At 41.3% G+C, this 22,539-nt stretch overlaps 1 protein-coding gene across 1 annotated transcript in view; it reads right to left on the bottom strand.

Annotated features, from left to right (window-relative positions):
* RASGRP1 (RAS guanyl releasing protein 1) overlaps positions 1 to 22,021 on the bottom strand; it is a 69,347-nt gene extending 47,326 nt beyond the window's left edge. Inside the window, exons 1-2 of the mRNA XM_032788186.2 lie at positions 21,815 to 22,021; positions 18,784 to 18,965 (exon numbers count right to left, since the gene is read on the bottom strand). Of these exons, the coding sequence (XP_032644077.1) occupies positions 18,784 to 18,965; positions 21,815 to 21,846 (214 nt within the window). The 5' untranslated portion in view covers positions 21,847 to 22,021. The remainder of the gene's footprint in view (positions 1 to 18,783; positions 18,966 to 21,814) is intronic.
* Positions 22,022 to 22,539: the final 518 nt, after the last annotated feature.

Genomic DNA, 22,539 nt, shown 5'->3' with positions numbered 1-22,539 from the left:
CCAAACCTCTACTAAGGTGAATAACTTTTCTCAAGTACCTGAAGTCTCCTAGTAGTTCTCAGAAGGTAGCACCCTAGAGAACACATTGCAGTAACTAGGTCAAAATCACAGGTAGCTGCACTGAGGTCCACCTCACTTGATGCTGCAGTCACTCACTACTTAGAACTTCTAGGGTCAGTAACCTTCAAAGTGCTATGTGTGATTACTTCGATAGACATCTCCCAATAGCGGGAGACACCCATATAATCATAGGAGCATAGTGTTACAAATGTTGACCCCAGGAGATAATTAAAGCAGCATAACTCCACAGCACAGGTGGGAGAATCAAAGTACTCAAAAGCCCATATCAAAGACCTTAAGGAAACATGTACAAGTGCACAAAATAAATATGAAGGCGAATCCGGGAGTTCAGAAAACTGTTACCATCCTACTCGTGCCTATTGTACTGCACCTCTGCTCCAGACAACAGCAGATGCAGGACTAAAAGAGAACCTTAGGAACACTAGAAACAACCCAAGTCGGAAGGAGTTCTGTCATGAGTTCCATGGTGCTTTGCAAAAGGTACTACTCATTTATGTCCTCTTCAATTGCAGACACCACAGAGAGCATAGCAGGCCCTCATGTTGTCTCATCAGTTATAAATTGATCTCAGCTAAAAACTCCCCACTCTCCCCGACGCTATACAATGTGCGGCACCTCCAGAAACTGTAAGGGAACCCTAATGGTTCTGCTGATTTTTAGCTTAAAAATAAAAATATTTACCCCCTTCTCAAACTCAAAAACTGCCCCTTGCAACAAGTAGGCAAAGCCCTAATGAAGGACCAAGAGGATGAGTGGGGAGTAGTTAATGCCCCCAGCAGTCAAGTCGCTATTTGAGGCATATGATCACTTCTGTCTTCAGGCCTCTTGCTCATCACACACATTTTATTTTATTGACTATGCCCTCAGTGGGCATGCTTGGTAGACAGACATTTTACATTACAAAAATTGTGCAAATTACCTCCCCCATCGTGTTCTGAATATTTCCTGACTTTCCAGCCAGGAAATGTTTTTGTCCCTTCCTCTGTGTATTCTTCTGTGGTTTGAATTCTCATTTGCTAAATATATAAAGCAGGTTATTACCTTGGTCTGCTCTTCAGGACCTCTATAACAGCCTCTCACTCTCTTGGAAATTCCTAAATAGAACTCTGCAGTTACACGTATGCTGTCTTGTGCAAACCCTCATACTGATACTTTATATGTAAATTATGGCTACATTAATGTGAACTGAGATGTGAAACTATTTCTGGAAGCTTTTCTCTAGATACCTTTCACTTTCTTTCATATACTGTTCTTCGTTTTGTTTGCTTATTGAAAAAGAAATGGAGAAAAGCATTTTGTTGAGGTTCATTCACAGCAGCTTCCCAAGAACTTGACCAACATCTAATTCTTTCCACAGACTGGCCTATGTCCTTGGAGTCTTGAGCTGGTTATTGCTCCATCTTTCATACAGCAGATTTACCCACACTGCCTATTGCTGCAGTTGAGATGTTTTAAATTAGCAACCACCCCAACTGTGACTATCTAATGGTAGGATCTGAGACCCAGATTCTCAAAAGGTATTTAAGTGCCTAGCTCCCATTAATTTCAATGGGAGTTAGACATCTGATTAACTTTTGAGGATTTGGGCCTAAGTTGCTGATTGCCTAATGGATCCAACCTAGGTCATGATCAAGCTGGGTAGAGCAAGTCACTATCTCCTGCTCATCATTTTACTGCAGCCTTTATATTAATAGATGGGGGGGGCATGCAAACTAAATTCAAGTGATTCCCTTTCAGCAGTAGGCCATCATTTATTTTCTCTACTACTTGAGCTTCAGACATGATACACCACTCGTTTATCAAGCCTCTTAGAATTTCTTAAAAAGGGGGATTCTTCCTCTCTTGGGAAGAGGCAGAAGATGTAATGTAATTAGAATGTTGCAGCAGTTCTGTTTACATTCATATTGGGGATACCCAGTCATATGACAACCCATGCTATAACATTCCTGGGTTTTGTTTGAATAGAGGGACGAAACCATGTTCAGGGAACTATCCTACAGACAGCACTAAAGGTCTGGTCTGTTACATGATTATTGGCCCTGTCAACGCAGGGGGAAAAAAAAAATCAGTCCATGCTGTAAGATGGCTAAGGCCCATACACAGTAGTAACCTTTGTGTAGTTGGGAACTTAGGAAAGACAAGTTAAGTACCATTCGTGCTCCACTTGTATCAGACACATGAGGCATATATCTCCATCTCATGCACAAAAAGGGCTTGATCCAACTCCCATTGAAGCTAATGGAAAGGAATCCACAAAGAGGAGAGACTATAAAATTAAATGAGAATGCACCAGGATCTTGGAAAGAGGAAGGAATGGTAACCTCACTTTCCATGTTCAGCTCTGCACTCAAGGATCCCTAAACAACAAGCCAATAAAACACGAGTTGTTGTAAGAAACCCCATACTTTGAAATAAAAGTTCTCAAGTGTCCTTTCCTCTGAGACAATTTGGGGAATCTGTATATGTGTAGATTATGAACTGTCCAATACCAGAGAATTGTTACAGGTATCTCTGTCAGACTGTACACTCCATTTTGAATGTGATGTTTATTTGCTTTTTCTGTGGTTCTCCTGAATTTCAAGGGCCAGTGTCCAAGGGCTAACAATAGAGGTCCATTAAACCTTGATGGTCTCCTTTCCAAATAGAAGCACCCTAGCCTAAAGGCTGGATGCTATGCAAAAGAACCGCTTTATCAGGCGACAGGCTGACTGGCAAAAGAATCACATGGTAGTGGTCTCTCCTGTTGAGGCAAAGCAGGAGGTCACATGACACAAAAGGCTGGAAGGCTATAAAAAAGCAGGAGCTGCTCCATTGTAGTGTTCTGGCTATTTTCACTAGCTGAAGCTTTTGGGAGCTGGGCAGGTGTCTGAGGTAGGGGATAATCCTGCCCATCTGACCACTGATGGTCCCCCAAGGGAAGGGTAAGGAACATTGCATTTGTGGTGTTTGCTATTTTCTAAATGATTTGCGCTTTTACTCTTAAGTAAAGCGTAATGGGGTGTTAGAATCCTGTGCAAAGTCAGTGTGTGGCTTTCACTACTGAAGAGGCAAACTACAAACTAGCAGACTCACATCTTCAGTGGGATTCTGGGTTGTGCAAGAACTGCCAGTTTCAGGGTATAAGTAATTGGACCACAAGAACCCCTACTGACAAGAGGAGTATCAGACATGAGGTCTGCACCTGGAGTGCCCACCTACAGGCCCAAAGCCAGGGACTGTGCCTAAACTCTGTCCAGCTCCTGAAAACCAAGGGCATGTGAGATTCAGCATTTGAATGTCCTCAACAGCTGTGTGGCAAGGGTCCTGCGGGAAAAGTTCAACCAGATCTGTGAAACCCTGCAACCACGTCTATTCACTTAAAAGCATAAATCGCCATGTCACATAACCCTCTCCTTATGTCACAGACCTCTCAAAACCACGTTTGGCCTTTTTATAGTTGCTCCTAGCGGCTAGCCCTGTGTATTATTTTAAAGTGGAATGGCTGGTGAATCAACTATCACCAAGCAATATGGATAGTCTTATCCCTACATCCTCTTTATTCAGGCAAGGGATGGATTGAGTCAGTCTGTCCATCTACATTAGATTAATTTGGTTAGCTCCTTCTCTTAGTAGACTGCAGTATTTCCCCTCCATAAAACCATTCATGGGAGTTTTTGGTGCAAATGCAAAGAGCATAACAAAAGAAACTCAAGGTGGAATTTGATAGAAATGAGAGCCAGACTATAGTTGCCCTCTCTCAGGAGCAACCTTTATGAAGTTACTCACACTTACAGGGTAGGGTAACACTTTTTGAAGTAGGAAGAAAAGACAAATGGTATGATTTTGAAAAGTTAAAATGTATTTGGAGACACCAAACAAACGTGAGTGGAAAGCATTTCATTATTTGGTCTGATTTTCCAAACTAACAGAAGTTAAAACAAAGAGTAAAGGGGAAAAAATACCTGATGTTCGTTGTCCTACAGCATGTTAAAAATATTCATTTTAGCAAATTTATGGCATAGATGAGACAACTTTTTACAAGATTATCTTTGCTACAATGCCTACAAAACATAGATTGAATGTGGAAGCTTCATAGAAAAAGTTCTAATAGCATGGGTTTATCGCCAAGCTGAAGAACACTGCTAGTTTACTAGAATGGCCCTTTGCCATGCGACTGAGTCTTAACTTCACAAAAGGAACGTTCCATTCAGACCTCACTGGAACAAATGTGGTTGGGTTTAGTCCAGGTCTTATATGTTTTGATTGGCTGAATGACAGCAAACAAACGGAGTGTTCTCCTGGGGAAAACTAAAATGTCAAGATACCTCTTTGCAAGTCCAGTGGTTTAATAAGCATATTTGCCAAACTCTTGGGAAACAATAGCAAAACCAATTTCAGACCACCAGACTGGGAAATGCTGCCAGAGATGTAGCCGCACTGCTCCTTTTTCTTTCTCATCAACTGTTTTCCACAAGAGTTGCTATTTGCAAAAGAATAAATCACTTGACAACCATTGGTGGAGTTTTCCAATGCAGAAAGACATCAAGGAGCTATATTTTCATACGTTATATTAGCTCTTCTGAAATCATTCTGACCAAGACCTAAAATGACTTGTTTACAAAGATGTGTGGTAGGATCTCCCTCAGATATCTAAGCTAGTTTATGTACTTTTGGCCCCATGTTGAAAAATATAGGGCTAGCTCAGTGGTTTGAGCATTGGTCTGCTAAACACAGGGCTGTGAGTTCAATCCTTGAGGGGACCACTTAGGGATTGGATGCAAAAATCAGTTCTTGGTCCTGCTTGTGAAGGTAGGGGGCTGGACTCAATGACCTTTCAAGGACCCTTCCCGTTCTAGGAGATAATTTTTTTTTAATGGAAATATCCTAACTAAAATGTTCTACAGTCATGGAAAGCCCCACTGCACATTCCTCAATATCTGAAACTTTCTGTTGGACTCATACCAGAATTTCCTTTAGGTAAGCTTCCTTTCCAGTACAGAGGTCTCCTGTTCAGCCTCATCTCAAAGTATGTGTCTAATACTGACCACAGGTCCTCTCTTAGGTGGACAGGGTAAGAGACATAATGATTTCTAACACCAGTATCAAGGTACTCCAAACTTGTGTAGCATCTAAAAATTGTCATTCACCAAACAGCTGTTTCAGTGCTAATACAGTCTTTTTCCACTCAAAGGTGTATTTGTCTTGCATACCTTTGCCTTCCCTTCCTTTTATCACAGCTCAGTATTCTTTGCATCTCTTCAAACTAGTTGCCCTACCTTGTAGCACTGAAGCATATTTACATTCTAACTTGTTCATAGATCTTTCTACCATTGTGGGGCTACTTGGAGGAAAAATGTTACAGGTTCTTTTGCATTGTTTTCTTCTTTAAATTTTCGTTAACTAATAATATGAAAGTCTGTTTCAAGAGTCCAGTTTGGGTTACTGTTGGAAGAATCTTGCTTGAAGTGAACACCCCATTTGCAGGCCCCTACCAAATTCACGATCCATTTTGGTCAATTTCATGGTCCTAGGATTTTAAAAATCATAAATTTAATAATTTCAGCTATTTAAATCTAAAATTTCACAGTGTTGTAATTGTAGGGATCTTGACCCAAAAAGGAGTTGTGGGGGGGTTGCAAGGTTATTTTAGGGGGCGGAGGCTGAGGTACTGCTACCCTTACTTCTGCATTGCTGCCTTCAGAGCTGAGCAGCTGGAGAGCGGCAGCTCCTGGCCAGGAGCCCAGCTCTGAAGGAAGCTGTACCACTTCTGTGCCAGCAGCAGCAGCACAAAAGTAAGGATGGCATGGTATGGCATTGCCACACTTACTTCTGTGCTGCTGCCTTCAGAGATGGCTCTAAAGGCAGACACTGCTCTCTGGCCACCCAGCTCTGAAGGCAGCAACGCAGAAGGGTAGCAATACCGCAATCCCAAAATAACCTTGCAACCCCCTTGCAACTCCTGTTTGGGTCAGGACCCCAAGTTTGAGAAACGCTGGTCTCCCCAATGAAATCTGTATGTATAGGGTAAACGCATACAAAAGACCAGATTCCCATGGTGGGAGACCAGATTTCATGGTACGTGACATGTTTTTCACAGCCATGAATAGAGTAGGGCCCTACCCATTTGAGTTATTTAACTTATCTGCAGCCAAAGCTTACTGTTTACCCTGAGACCAGGAGGCTATGATGAGAAGTGTACTGTTAGGAATGAGGAATTATAGAAGATAGAAATCATCCAAAACAAATGTTCTGCAAGAGTCAAGTTCAAAGGCTGAGCAAAAACGGATCTTGATGTCACATTATTGATCCCTGCCATATGAACTCCATACTTCAAAGACATGACACCTACTGAAAAACCTCACTTGGAGATGTGACATTTCACCACCATATGTATGCAACTGGGCATTGACTTAAAGTTCACTCTGTGTGTACATTTGAGTCTAAAAGGCGCAGTGCTCCAAGACTGCAGAAATCCATCTCCCATGCATGAGCAGCGCTGATTGCCCCTAATGGCTGCTTCCTCCCCTTTGCCTTTCCCCAGAAGCTCACTTCAAGTTCTGAACTAGGTATTAGGGATGGGATGAAAAGCTTAGGAAAAAATGTCTTGATTTTTTTTTTTTCCCAGCCTAAAGCTTTCTAACAGCAAGATCTATTAGACTGTGTAATAATCTCCCACAGGATGTGGAAGCTATATTGTTTGAGTTATTTAAAACTGGTGCAAAATACTAGAGAATATACTGTGGTGGTGGTGGTCTTAAGGACTGGCAGCATGGATAGTACTGTACAAGACACAGAATACTGAAAGTTCCCACTTCAAAGAATTTACAATCTAAACAAGATAGACACAGGGTAAATAGGATGCACTGGGAAGTCCCGAAAGGAATTAACTGGTTCTTGATTTTTGCTGCTACTTCACACATTGGCTGGAGGAAAGAATGGACATTAGTACAGCTTTCTTTGGCGACTGAATTGGTCATCACTATAAAATGCCTAAGCTTTTGTGAAATGTAGAGAGATTACATCCTTTTCCTCAACTGATATACCAGTAAATATTTTTCTCCCAGATACCTCTAAAAGGCATTCATTAAGGGACCCAGCGAGAACTTTTATCCTTTCTAACCACTTCCATAAAAATTGAACATGGAGGGCCAGATCCACAGCTGGTGTAAACTGACCTAGCTCCACAGATGTCAACGGAGCTATTCATACTTGCGCTAGCTGACGATCCAGCATATTTTGATTAGTAATAGTCCTTGGTACATTCCCTCTTTCAGTCGGAGAAAATCAATGACACATCATAGTCAAATACGATATTTTACATGCAACATCATTCTACAAAGTAGAATTTTTTTCAGTTCAGTTGTCCAAAGTTAACATGCAGAGTTAAAGGAAAGAAATAAGACTGAGGGTCAATTTTATTTTTTTTTTGTCTTTTAAACAGCTTTTTAAAAAACTAATTCATATTTTTGGCAGACTCTCCTATGGAAAATATTAAGTATCAATGGCTGTTTTACATTTGTTACAACCACAATCAGCTTTAGTTAACTAAATTAGCATTTAGCATTCTAAAGAGCAGTAACAACTCTTCTGTGCTTGTAATGTCATTAGCTCCTTATTAATATAATTTCTGTTGCCAAGCAACTAAAGCTTCTGTGCCATATTTGATGGAATTATGCCAAGATTATTTAAAAGCACAAAGATCAATCCCATTTTAATACAGAGTAAACCTGAGCTAAATGCTGAGTACTTTATCAAATAGAAATGTCAATTTTCAGTTTAAGACGGTAATATTTAAGAGGTAGGGGGGGAAAACCATAAATTGAAGGATAAAAGGTAAACAAAATGCCATTTCCAGGTGAATCTAGTAGCAAAAAACTAAATGATAAAGATAATTTGCTTCAACGTGGGTGTGTATTCACGTATAAAATACGTAACTGCCTTTGAGTCAGAATTCCGTGTTAACAGTTTGTGTGAATTAAGCTGACTTTCTAAGCTTTCCCCATCAGTGGCAACATGATTTGAGCAGGTAGGGAATGCTGACCTCACGTATAACATCATCTGACTTTGTTTTTAAATGTCAATGTTTAATATTTTACAAATTGACAGGTTGATGGGATTTGATGAATATATTGTACCCTAAGTTTGCCTTATGTATTGCTGGAAGATCAAATAGGATGCTTTTTGAAACAACTAAATGCATAGAAGTCTAACCAGTTCTTGATGATTTTAGGCTGCAGCTTAGCACCTTATATATTGCAAAGAGAACTGTGTAATCAGACCCCTCTAGTCACAAGGAGATTCACTGAAATCACTAGGGTTCCACACAAGCCTGAGTGGCTGCCCACATGGCTTTCTTTGCAGGACTGGGGCCTATGGTAATTACTAAAGTTCTCTAGAGTTACAGTGAATTTTATTCTTCTAAAAGAATTCTAAACTCCAGAGATTGTTGGCCATGGAGAAATAGGTGTGATCCAGTGGTCTGGGCACAGAAGGCCAGGAACTCCTGAGTGCTGAGATGAGCACTGATACTGACTTCCTCTCTGGCTTGTTGTATGTAACTTATTTAAAACAGCTTTTGTACCAGATGACTGGAGGATAGCTAATGTGATGCCGCTAATATGAAAGTAAAATATCTAAGGTTTTTGGGGTACAGTAGGGGTTATACAGTAGCCCTGGTGAGAACACAGGTTGTAAGGAAAGATAGTGGGAGTTAAAAGGTTAGCTTAACTTACCTAGTAGTAGAGGGAGAAGTGGTTGATAATACAGGCTGTTTGGTTTTCTGCTTGGGGTTATTTCTATAGGAAGGACCGGAGACAATTGTCTGTGCTCTCCTACATTAGCAAGCACTGCCTGCACATCTTCACTAGGGAGGCACTAACTAGGGGCAGAGCTGCCTTTACTCCCTGGACACACCTGAAAATATAGAAGGTCTTATAAGGTATGCTGGAGGGGTTTGTTGTGCCTGTTACTGATAGTAGCTGCTGTGTGCTTCAACATGAGAAGGGAGAGGAATCATAAGATGCTGTTGGGATAAAGGTACCTCAGTTCTGAGGAATATTTTACTTTTCCTGCTGTATGGTACCACAAAAGATTGTCTGGAATTAGCTTGTGTTTATGGTGGTGCTTTCTGGAGTCTCTCTGCCAGGACAATGCCAGACTATAACAGGGTTCAAAAAAGAACTAGATAAGTTCATAGAGGATAGGTCCACCAATGGTTATTAGCCAGGATGGGCAGGGATAATCTCCCTAGCCTCCTGTTTGCCAGAAGCTGGGAATGGACGACAGGGGATGGATCACTTGATGATTACCTGTTCTGTTCATTCCCTCTATGGCACCTGGCATTGATCACTGTCAGGATACTGGCCTAGATGGATATTTTGTCTGATCCACATGTTCTTGGCAAGGGTCAAAGACCATCTACAAAGGATTTTCAAAAATTTTGGTTTATGCCCCTTTGTGTTTTTATTGATGTATAAAGTAGGCCTGAAACATGTAGATCATGGGTAGGCAACCTATGGCATGCGTGCTGAAGGCAGCATGCGAACTGATTTTCAGTGGCACTCACACTGCCCGGGTCCTAGCCACCGGTCTGGGGGGCTCTGCATTTTAATTACAATTTAAATGAAGCTTCTTAAACATTTAAAAAATCTTATTTACTTTACATACAACACTAGTTTAGTTATATATTATAGACTTATAGAAAGACCTTCTAAAAACGTTAAAATGTATTACTGGCACATGAAACCTTAAATTAGAGTGAATAAATGAAGACTTGGCACAGCACTTCTGAAAGGCTGCTGACCCCTGATGTAGATATTGTTCCCACTTGTCCTTTTTATCTTAGAAGTATCAAAAACATCAATTCTGGTCTTCCCTGGTTCTGCTGGAAGGTTTATTGTGAATTTCAGATGATGCATACTGCTAGTATTTCCACTATAATGGAGGGGATGACGGTGCCGAATCTTTAATACAGATGCTTTCTCCAAAATGTTGTTTAGTGATTGAAATTAAGTACATGTTAATAAAACAAACAGAATAGTTGGAAGCAGTCTGAATAAGTCATTTGGCTCTTGTAAAGTTGTTTCACTAGTTCTCATGTCTGCCAGCCTGGATAGACTAGTATGTGTAGTTTGTTTGTTTTAATTAAAAAAAAAAGGGGGGGGGGGGGAAGGAGGATAGAAACTGAACAAACCTTTCAGAGAAAAGGAGCATAGCCTAATTTTTTTCCCTTAGTGGATGATCTTTAACATGTCTGTCTGTCCAATTGTAAAACAGGGATAATATTTATCATCTTGGAGGTGCTGTGGAAGATCAATATTTTTCTGTACAGATCTGAAGAGGAAACGTGCTACAGAAGTATTCTAATTTACAGAGCAGGTGCAGTCATTTTTAACTTATTTTCCAAAACACCTACTGGCAATTATATAAATTTCAGGGTATGGCAATTATATCCCTTTCAGGGTATGGTGGAAAGGGAAGTATATTCAGACTGCCAGCACCATCCCCAAATTCACATCTATGTAGACCTTTCATTCAAACAGGTCCTCAAGGGCTTTTCAAGTTATGTTATGCTGACTCTACAAGGTGTGCTTATAAATATCACTTTGCTCAGTGACTGAAGTTCTGTTTAACTAAACAAGCAATACTATAGATCAGTTATTAGGAAGTTAAGAATACGATAATCATGTGAATTTGCAGGTAGAAGTTGTGGACAAAATGAAATTATCCAATTTAAAAATTGGCCAAGACCCTGGGTTATCACCCCTAGATCTCCTGCAAAGCACCACAGAACCTCTAACTATGGTCAATCTTGTTTTTTACAATTCAAGTGAAATATCTTGCTGTAGGAGTACTGTACTGCATACAATTCTGAACAAATATTTTCAGTATAATTTCAGAATTAGGCTTCTAAGTGCAAGACCACATCAAATAATGATATTAATCCATGTTATACTGCAGTACATATACTATGGGAAGCTATTTTTACTGTCAGATGCATAATGCAATGAGGTGTACAGTGCCTTTAGATGACAAATCTATATTCCACAATTTTTTGTTTTGTATTGCCCTTATGATTCAAGTAATTACCACTTGAAGCCATTCTAATAAGCACGGTTTTGTTCAGCAGAAGATGATTGAAATGTAGAAGAGCTCTACATATGTCTATCCATTCCAGTAGGCTGACAGATTCTAACAGTCTTTCCATAGCTCTTCCCTTTGTTCGAGCTTTAGTAAAAGAAACTGACTTAGGGATGTGAATCGTGACATGCATTAAAGGAAGCTGTTTCAAGCATCCTTTTACTAATAAGCTTTCTTCTTTGCTGTTTAGGATTACAGGTCTCTGGTGAGACCTGAAGGGTCCCCTGGTTGTCTAGAAGAGATGAAATGCATAAATAGGAAAGCATTGTCTTATCTTATTAGCACTAGGGGGGTAAAAGCATGTTCAAAGGGCGGTAGTAAAAATTTTGGACAGTTGACTGATCTGATGACGGAATGTTGCATACAATATAAATTTCAAAGACTTGAGGAAGCCTGCACTGCTTTTTAAAGCACGATGGAAGGGTTTGTCACATAAGTAAAAGGTGTGTTAGGTGTTTGCTCATGTTCTGAAACTCTAGTGTAGACAAAGCAGATAGACATTATCTGCAAATCCTAGCCACAATGGTCAATAGAACAACTTCCACTGACCTCAGTGGGGCCAGAATTTCACCCTAATACATAAGCTTGAGTGGAGGCCTACGTTTCCCGCTAGGGGCTGGCTGTATTTAGGAGAAAGAGTGGGGTTTTAAAACATTTTAACTAATATATTTTAAAATTATAATGGTCACTTCTCCTCCCTAATGTAAGTTAAAATACAACTTGCCCTGTTTACATTAGGGTTTTTAAAACATGCTTAACAACAATTTTGCTAACACACTTAAAATATCTTTTAGCCTTGGGGGTGGGCAAACTTTTTGGCCCGAGGGCCACATCTGGGAATAGAAATTGTATGCCGGGCCATGAATGCTCACAAAATTGGGGTTGAGGTGCAGGTTGGGGTGTGGGAGGGGGTTAGGGCTCTGAGGTGGGGCCAGAAATGATGAGTTCAGGGACTGGGAGGGGGCTGGGGTGGAGAAGTGAGGTCGTGGGGGCGGGGGGCTTCAGCTGGAGGTGCAGGCTCTGGGGTAACACTAATAACCAGCTCACTGCTACGGATGCATATAAGGCCGGGGCTAGGGATGAGATGTTTGGGGTGCAGGAGGGTGCTCCAGGCTGGGATCAAGGGTTTTGGAGGGTGGGAGGGGGATCAGGGCTGGGGCAAAGGGTTGAGGCATGGGGAGAGACTCAGGGGTGCCGGCTCCCGGCGGTGCTTACCTCAAGCGGCTCCCGGAAGCAGCGGCATGTCCTGTGCAGCCAGGCGGCTCTGCACACTGCCCCATCTGCAGGCACCACCCCTACAGCTCCCACTGGAGTACCGGAGGAGGCCATTGGAGCACATAGGAGCTAGAGGAGGGCCATGCCGCTGCCTCTGGGAGCCACGTGAAGTGGCCTTCAACCTTGTGCCCTGGCTGGAGCACCAGAGTGGGGCAAGCTCCAGACCCTATTCCCCAGCGGGAGCTCAAGGGCCGGCTTAAAACAGCTGGTGGGCCAGATCTGGCCCAGGGGCCACAGTTCGCGCACCCATTTTAGCCTATTCTAGACCAGCCCTAGCCTTCAACTCAATGAATTTAGTCTATGTTAAAGCCTAAACTACCTGATCTACACTAGTTTTGAATGTGTTAGTTGCAGTTTTCTAATGACCTCTCTAAACCCTAATCATGATAAACCCAAAGGTAGAGTTATCTGGGAGAGATACAAGGGGGAGGGCTCTTATCACCAAACTTTACACTTACACACATATAATTAAGTGCAAAATTACCAGCTATGACAGACTTCTACATAATGAATCTCAAACCCCAGAATGCTATGCTCATAATTACAGAAGAAGTTGGTGTAGACCAGTGTGTTGTGAACAGTTCACATGTCCATGCCCAGTGTACATGCAGCTGACAGACATGATCATCCAGTGACCACCACTGAAATATTCGTCCTTTCAGCTGTTGACTAGCCAAGCTATTCTGTAAAGGAATATCACGCTTTCTGGACTCAAAATATCAACACTGAGCCTCATGTATTTAAATGTGATCATTTCTCAAATGTGTTTAGCCCTTCCTGTGCCACAGCTTGCTGCCTGTCTGATTCACAGGTTAAGGTTTCTGTCAGAAAAGTGACTAAAAATGGAACTGTTCTGTTCAAGATATCTATTGCCTGTGTTTGTTTAAATCAGACACTGTCAGCACCACAGAGCCAAAACAGCTGGGGAAGAACAAGTTAGCTTCTATTCTACCTCAAGCATCAACAAAATGGAGGTTTAAAGAATCTTTATTACTGGCAATGATGTAAGAGGCAGAAAGCCCAACTTGAATTGCAGATCCCAGATTGAGTTTGCAGGATGTCAGCTGGAAAACCCTTTTTTTGACTTGTAAATTGAACAGACATGATATGAAAACACTGGATTCAATAGGCTTTTTTTCAGACCCAGTGTCATTGTTGGTGACACACTCTGTTATCTGTGCTTCTGAAATCCTCTTTTAATGAGAAAAGTGACACTAATACAGACTACTTCTACTACAAATTCACTCTCTAACGTTGTGCTGTATCTTTAGCCAAGCAGCACAACTTCTGCACTCTCATTGTTCCCAAACTCTCAGCCTCAGCCCCTTTTGCCACCTGCAATTTACTCAGACCCTCTGCCCTGTCTGCTTGGGATCTTGCTACATTCTTCAGAAAGAAAACTGACAATGATCCAAGGGCACCTCCCCCTTCCTTTCTTACTCCCATCACCACAATCTCTTCCCTGTCCCCACCACTGAAATTGTGATTTCTCTCATGCATATTAATTAAAGTTCAGCAGTTTCTCGATGGAGTCTGTTTTTGAAGCTTTTCTGTTGCAAAATTGCCACCTTTAAATCTGTTACTGAGTGGCCAAAGAGGTTGAAAAACACTAACCCGGGAACCTATCCTTGCAACAAAGCCCGATGCCAACGCTGTCCACCTATCTATTCAAGTGACACCATCATAGGACCTAATCACATCAGCCACACTATCAGGGGCTCGTTCACCTGCACATCTACCAATGTGATATATACCATCATGTGCCAGCAATGCCCCTCTGCCATGTACTTTGGCCAAACCAGCAGTCTCTATGCAAAAGAATAAATGGACACAATCTGACATCAGGATCATAACATTTCCAAAACAGTAGAACACTTCAATCTCTCTGGCCACTCAGTCACAGATTTTAAAGGTGGCAATTTTCAACAAGAAAGCTTCAAAAACGACTCCAACAAGAAACTGCTGAACTTGAATTAATGTTGCAAACTAGATATATCATCAATTTAGGCTTAATAGAGATGGGAATGCTGAGCCATTACACACCTAATCTATTTACCCATGTTAAGTATCTCACACCTTCTTGTCAAACTATTCTTTAATGGGCTATCTTGATTATCACTACAAAAGTTTTTCCTGACAAATGCTATCTTAATTAGCTCTTAGAGTTGGTGGGGAACTCCACCTTTTCATGTTTCTCTGTATAATAATATATCTCCTCACTATATGTTCCATTCTATGCATCCGATGAAGTGGGCTGTAGCCCACGAAAGCTTATGCTCAAATAAATTTGTTAGTCTCTAAGGTGCCACAAGTACTCCTGTTCTTTTTGCGGATATAGACTAACACAGCTGCGACTCTGAAACATGTTCTTAATAGCTTGTCCTCCCCCTCCTATCCTGGTTCTCCTCCTATCTCTCTAGTTGCTATCAATGTTTCATTCGCAAGATGGATCCCATTAATCCTCACTCCAGCCCTCATTGCGGTTCTCACAAAGCTCCATTTTTAGCCCCTTTCCTCTTCTCCCTGTCGCTGGAGATCTCATTCAGTAATATGATTTTAAGTATCATCTTTACACGGATGACTCAGGATATGTCTATCCTGCAGTATAAGCCCAAAGTTCAAACTGAGGCTCAACCTAACCACCCCCCTTTACACAAATCACACTAACCCAGAACTCAGATCCAGGGTCTCAGGACCACACAGGGGTGGCATATCCAAACCTGAGTCAAATTGGGACACAGGGATCAAGCCCTATTGGTTTGCAGTGCAGACACAGCCTCGTAGGACTCATGGTCAGGGAGTCTACCGAAAACATTCCACGATGCCATGGACTGAGTCTTTGTCCTCTGGACATTCAAGTTTTTTGCTCCCGCTGCATCTGAACAAAGGGCTAAAGCAGCTACATTTTGGGAGGCCTCTAGGAAGTCTGGGATATGGCTGGTTGGACTAAGGCCCACATAATTCCCTATAGATACTGGGTCATCAGGTTCAGACCCAGGGTTCAGTCATTCCTAACCCAGGTTACAAATGAGTACAGATGCTCAAACCCTAGGTTAGCAGACCCCGGGTTTATTAAATTGAGTTCTAACTTTGAGCTTACCTTGCAGTGTAGACATACCCTCAGATCTACCTTTCCACTCCAGACCTCCCTCATTCCTTCCAAACTAAAAATTCAAAACTGTCTTTCAGAAAACTCCTTGTAGATATTTAGCCATCAGTTTAAGCTCAACATAGCCAAACTTGAGCTCTTGATCTTTCCCCTAAAGCCTTCATTGTCACTATGTACAACACTAACATCCTGCCCAAGATTGAGGCCCACTGTCTTTGACCCCATCCCCTCTCTGGACCCACACTTCCAGGAACTGCCTAAATCTTGCTTTTTCCTTCACACACATCTCCTAGCTCTGACCTTTCCTCTCTGTTCATGCTGCTAAAGCTTGATACAGGTCCTCTTTATCTCACATCTTGTCACTTCAACTTGCTTGTTTCTGTTCTTGACAGAGGTCATCTTGCCCCCATCCCTCCTTACATCCATTCACCACACTGCTGCAAAAAATCATCTTCCTCGATCATTGCATCCCTTCACTGGTTTCCCCTTTCCCACTGCATGACACAAAACAAGTACAAACTATTTGTCTTCATTTTCAAGACTACTTGACTTGGCCCTGTGCTAATTATCATCTCTGATATGGAATAAGGCTGTCAGCTCCCACCTACACTCCACTAGTGCTGCCAGCCTTTATTGCCTATTAGACACACACCAATTTTCAAACAGTTTTTGTCTGTGTGCAGTACCCAACACAATGGGGATGTGATCCCTGACTGGGACCGCTAGGTGCTATTGCAAATATTAATGGAATAGCATAATGTACAGTGTGCATTTTAAAGCATCTTGTGTGCCTTCTTTTGGGGCTATTATATACTGAATTTTCACAGCAGAGATCTCTTTTTCACCAAGTAACCCTAAGCATTAGTTTCTCTACTGTGCTTCAAATACTAATTTAATAAAATGTAGATATAACATTAAAGTAAAACATTGCAGTTTCCAGCACTGGATTTATCGGGTTGGTTATCTATAAAACCTCACAAATCAGTGTTTTCTAGAGTGATCTTCTGAGATGCAGAAGGAAGAAAAATTCAGTCTGGAATAGGATTATGATTGTCCATGGTAACCGGGTAGCATTCACTGCAATTTCAGGCACAAAGTGGACTCACTCAGTCTGTTTGACTTGTACTGATTCAGCATATAACACTTTTTTTTTTTTTTTTTTTTACCCAATCACAGAGCAAAATTTTATCTCCCCATTCCGTCTCCTGAAATGGACTCCAGTGAAGGTTGTTTGCAAGATGTTTGTAGTTAACCCTCTGTAAGCAACGTCTTTATGTAGTTGTACCAGCCTCATTTCATGCTTTATTTAAATACTCTACTGTGAAGTCCCAAGATATTTTAAGAATTTGCACAGTTTCAAGGAAAACAAAACACAAGCTATATAGGAAGCCTATTTGTATAAGCTCACTGAATGGAAGAGACTATGAAGTGCCTTTGGCTTATATAAGAATATGTAGCTTTCTACAATACAACAGAGTTCTCTCAAACAAGCTCTTCCATAAATCTTATGGTTACATATGCATTATTATTCTTCATTTTGAAGGATTAAAATATAATTGACACAATATATATATTGACTAAACAAATAGGAATACTGGATGAAATCCTGGCCTCATTAAAGACCATGGCAAACACCACATTGATGTCAATGGGATCAGGATTTCACCTACATTATTTGAAATAAGTCACTGCAACCATTCTGCTAGCTTTTATAAAATGCATAATCCTTTTTACAAAAATACAGGTACAAATTGAAAAGATTGGTTAATGAGCTAAAACAAATACAATATGTGTATATAGGCTTACTTTAGCACTTAGTTTGGCTCATTTTGTCTGAAGAGAGATGGCAAAAAAACCTCGAACTACTAACATTTGGGTAAGAGTGAGGGCTTTTTAGTGGTTTAATGGATTTTCTTACGCAGTAAGATTCAAAAAAACTGGATGGAGGAAAAAGAATTGTTGGTTCTCTTCTTCTGCAGATATGCATGTCTTTCCTTGCAAATTCTTTATAATCAGTAAGTAACAATGCATGCTTTCCTCACTGAGGTGTTGCAAGAATTAGTCATGATTTGTAGAGTGCTTTGAAGAGGTAAAGCATCATATCAATACTAAGTCTTATTTAACTCCTATAAATCCTTCACTGAAAAGAAACCCATTGGACTGCAACTCCCCCTATGTATATGTACAAATACAACTTCCACTGCTCTGCCTATTTTTTGCAATTGACAACAAGTAGCTTGTTGGACATTTAGAAAAATCGGTGTCATACTCAGCTTAATCTCCATTTGCAAAATCTGCAGTTTTCATGTTTGTTTACAGCTATTAAAAAGGTGAACTCTGCAGATAAATGGGATGCCACAAACTGCTGCTAAGGACTGAAATATCCAGCACGTAGCATGGAAGTCTGTAATATTGGCAGTAATAAAAGAAAATAGTACTATCTAGTGAAAGAAATACATCATTTAAAAAACAAGTGATTTGAAAATACTTAGATTTCTATCTTTATTAAGGCTTTGAAGCCCTCCATTTGATTCCATAAAATATCAAAAATAGTGTTTGCTAATGAAAATAGAAAGCATCTTTTTTATTTTTCGCATGAGTTATACATCTCACATGGTGCTCTTCAATGTAGATATTTTGCTGGTGCAAGTAACAAATCATGAATAATTCATAAGCCAAAAAGTACATGATTGAGCTTTTCACTTGAATTTTTTCTCCTTAACAGCTGATTTTTTTTAAGTCTCTTCTGATTAAGTAACAAGCATTCCTACTTTACTGCACCTAGCCCACAAAACAACTCTTCTAATTTCTGACTAGATGATATAAAACATATTTACACAGTTTGAGAATATTGCATTCTCCATTTTGCAACGTTTACTTGTTAAACATCCATCCATGTGCAAAGAATGTTTCCGTTCTGTGCATGGAGTAACAAAAAATTAAACGAAAATCATTTCACTTCAAATGGCTGGTAACTTTACTGTACTGATTAGGAGTATCTTCCCGGAAAAGAATAAGTTATCATTTTAAACTCTCATCACATATTACACAAATTTATAGATCCATATTTCATATAGATATAGTCAAGCATTTTATTTATTTTATATATATAAAATCAACATTTCACAAGTTACCTAAACTGCTATCGTACAAAGGTCTGAAAACATTTACACATGATTGTTTCAAATCAGGAAACTCACCAAAAGACTGAAGGCAGGTTTCAATGAGGTTCTCCAGGCTGGCGCCTTTGGCTAAGTGTCCCAAAGGCATCATTATTCTGAACTCAGTAATCTGGGCAGGATTTGAATGGGAGGCACAAGGACTGATCTGCTTCAGTTCAAGTGCTGTTTTAGGGGCAGTGCTGCACCCTTGTGCAGGTTTCCTAAAGGAAAGAACAAAAGTCAAATGAGTACAATGAGAGCAAGGCAGTGGAAAATTTCATACAAGCCTCCACTGCGGGTTGGAGAAGGAGGAGAGATTTAAAAGACAATTAGCTCTCTGGATTTGGGTTGGTGAAAAACATAACCCTCCCACTTGGCAAATGCACCAAAGAAACCCCTCTTTATCAAATATATTTCACCTCGAAAATATGCCTCTTTAGAGCATGGTTATAGAGCTCTTCATTTTTTAAAATCTATATATTTCAATCTTAATGTAAACATAATTCCCAAGCAAAGCAACAGGCATTCATATAATCTGACACTTAATCTAAAGTCAAACAATGTACATTGTAACACTGGGAAAATGCCCTAGTAATGACCATCCAGCCTATGGATATTTACATTTGGGTACTATGATGAAAGTGAATGGATTTAAGCCCTTAGTCAAACGCTGAACAATTCTGGAAGACATTTTAAAAAAAAATTAAGAAATAATGATAAAGCTCATGCCTGAAATATCAGCATGATTTTACAGTGGAATATTTTATAGTTACATGTTTTGTTTCTACACTTAACTGCTCCTGTAAATGTCCACTTATACTGAATTTTTCTTGCTAAGTTACTAATGACTGTTATTAACAACCTTATTGGTCAGACTTTCCAAAGTGGCCACTAAAACTGCACCCATAATTCTGCAAGTGCCTATTTTTAGATGCGTATTTTTCACACCTAAAGGTTTTGTATGTACAAAAAGCTTCTGTGTTTACAAACAACATTTGACTTTACCTTATTTGTACATACAAATTACAATTTTCACGCAAACATAAGCAATTGAGAAGGCACAAAAATCATAGATAAAATGTGTGCTCAAATTTGCATTTGCAAAGCTGCAAGCACCATTTTGAAATGCCTTTGAAAATATGGTCTGATAGTTCCCAGTCAGTGATAACCACTCCGTTCAATAAAACGGTTAGCTGTTTTTAGGTATGTAAGTTGCACCCCACTGAAACATCTTCTAAGAGAGAACATTAAAAATCATAAGTGGGGTGAATTTTACTGATGGTGGAAGTAAGACACAGATGGCATTGCCTGGAACAAAACTTGGTACAGTAAGAAGCAGTGCAGATCTTCATGCACAGTTTGAACCCCTGTAGGTTCAGGTGCAAATATAAAATACTTATTCAATACAGTTTTTCATAACCAAAGCACTTAAGATATTAATTAATGAAATCTAGCCAAGGCTCTGTAAGGTAGGTTTTTAGAGTTAAATTGTTTCTGATGTAAACCCACTCTCTGTATATTACTGATAAGGAAGACAAGCTACAGGGGGAGTGATTTTAGTGTCAGAGCTGAAAGTAGACATCAGGCATCCCTGACCCTATGTCTGCTCTAAGGGAAGTTATACATGCCTAACGAAGAGAACAGAGCCCTCACGCCATAGCTTCAGCAATGAATCTCAATCCTTATCTGCAATTTCTCTGCCATTAGAGTGCTGTGTAGTTCATGACACTCATTTCATATGTCACGTATGACCACACTTGAAGCCAGATCACCAGAAATACAAAGCTAGTGTATGATGGTGCTGCTGATAGAGATGCTAAACACCCCCATCCGTTCCTGTTGAAGTTAGAATTCTTCACACAGCATGTATCAGCCTGTCTCCTATTTCGTCTAAATGTTCCTTCCCTTAGCTTTATTGTGTGACCTCATGGTCTCATTTTATGGGTCTAGGTAACAGGAAGGAACAGATCAGCTTACAACAAACATGCCCTTTGTCGATTTCCTTCCAACTCCCGTTCAAGCCAGGCTACTACAGCATTATAGTGGCAGTGAAACAAAAGTTATATGTAGTAGGTGTATTATTTTGGCTGGTGCCAAGAACGCACTCAGAACTGAACAGTGCACAAAATAAGGTCAGTCCCCACCCTACAGAGCTTACAGCATGGCACTTTCTGCTTTCAAAGCAGGGTACAGAGGGTAACTAATCAATGACATTAGCTGAATTCATCAATTAATTAAAAATATCTCCACTTACAGCAGTTAGTCAGCATGTAAGGGGAGTGGAAGTGAACAGACTTCTTTTTTCCCACCCTGGATTTCCATTGCAAACTTTTGAAGGGAAAAAGAAATCACGAAGTAATGAATGTCAGCTTGTGGGCTAGCACCCAACACGAGGCGGTGTTCCCATGTGAGAGGACTAGCACCAAAGTGATGACTTCTCATACACCACACTATAGATTAAAGCACTACCCCAAAGCGACAGGTGACTAGATTTTTCAGACAAAATAAGAGATCCACAGGCTCGGACATTCCTGCAACAGCAACCACAGGGGAGGCAAGATCACTCCAGCAGCATTCCTGCTAGGCCACCCCATTTATTACAACTTTCAGGTATTCTCAATCCACCCCGCTTTTCAAAACAAGACAAAAGCCCAGCTCCAGCTGGGAAAGTTACAATCAAGATGGGGAAATAGGCTCTTTTTACGCCCCCATTTCCCTCCCCTCTTTCCCCCGGGGTAATTGGGTAGGAAAGCGATGGGCTTTAGACACGCTAATGCAGCAGCCTGGATTTCAAGCCTCAGGGCACTGCTTTCCCTTGCAGGTCACTTCATCCCAGCCTCCCTGCAAGCGCGGCAGCAAAGCAGCTCTGGCCAAGCCGCGCGGGCTCTCCGGAACCAGGAGCGGGTCCGGGCGCCGCTAACTCTGCCTTTCAGTGCGCGTGTGGGAGGGGGGTCCCGGGAACAGCCCCGACCCATCCATTTGCCCCGTATTCCCTCCCGGCCGCATCTGCCGCCTCTTCATCCCCTCGCGCCGCCAGGGAGCTCCCGAAGCAAAGTCCCGGCTCGCTTACGGGTTCTCTTTCCTCTTCCCTAAGGTTCCCATCTCGGAGCCAGCCTCAGCCCTGCCGGGATCACATGGCGAGCAGGGTCACTAGGAGCAGCGAGGTTTCTGGGGAGCAGCCCCGGGCACTGCATCGCATCACTCCCTCCTTCCCACTGGCTCTGTTTCCACCCCCCGAGCAACTTCTCTGGAGAAGCAGTTGCGAGCGGTGCAGCAGCAGCCGCCGCCAGCTGTGACGAATGAGGGCGAAGATCTTATCGCCAGAAGGAAGTGCTCAGCTGCTCTTCTCCGAAGCCGCCGCGCTTAACAGGTATGGAACCGCAGCAGACTCCTGCTCGCGCGGGCTCATGGCAGCAGCAGCAGCAGCAGCAGCATGTTCCAGGCAGGGCTCTGTCTGCAACGCACTTGCTTACCCTGGCGGGCCGAGAGGGCTTCAAAGCCCAGCGGAGTTTCATGCTAACCGGAGAAACTCATTTTCAGTGGAACACAGTTTTTGGTTTGGTTCGTTCGGGTTGTTTTTTTTAAAATGGCTTTTCTTTTTTTTCTTTCTCCAGAATTTTGGTCACTATGGCAGCCAAAAACTGGTTCCGAAAATGTTCAGGATTTTAACAAAATCCCAAAAAACTTCAAAGAACTTATTCACTGCAAACTAAATCCTGTTAATTTTTGCTGATTCTACACACACACACAAATCCTTTCCCAGCCACCTGTATTATAAACGCATTCAGACCCTCT

The sequence above is a fragment of the Chelonoidis abingdonii genome, chromosome 4 (assembly GCF_003597395.2).
Source record: "Chelonoidis abingdonii isolate Lonesome George chromosome 4, CheloAbing_2.0, whole genome shotgun sequence".
Classification (NCBI taxonomy): domain Eukaryota; kingdom Metazoa; phylum Chordata; order Testudines; family Testudinidae; genus Chelonoidis; species Chelonoidis abingdonii.
Note: the sequence above shows the minus strand (reverse complement) of the source record. Positions and strands in the feature narration are given on the sequence as shown.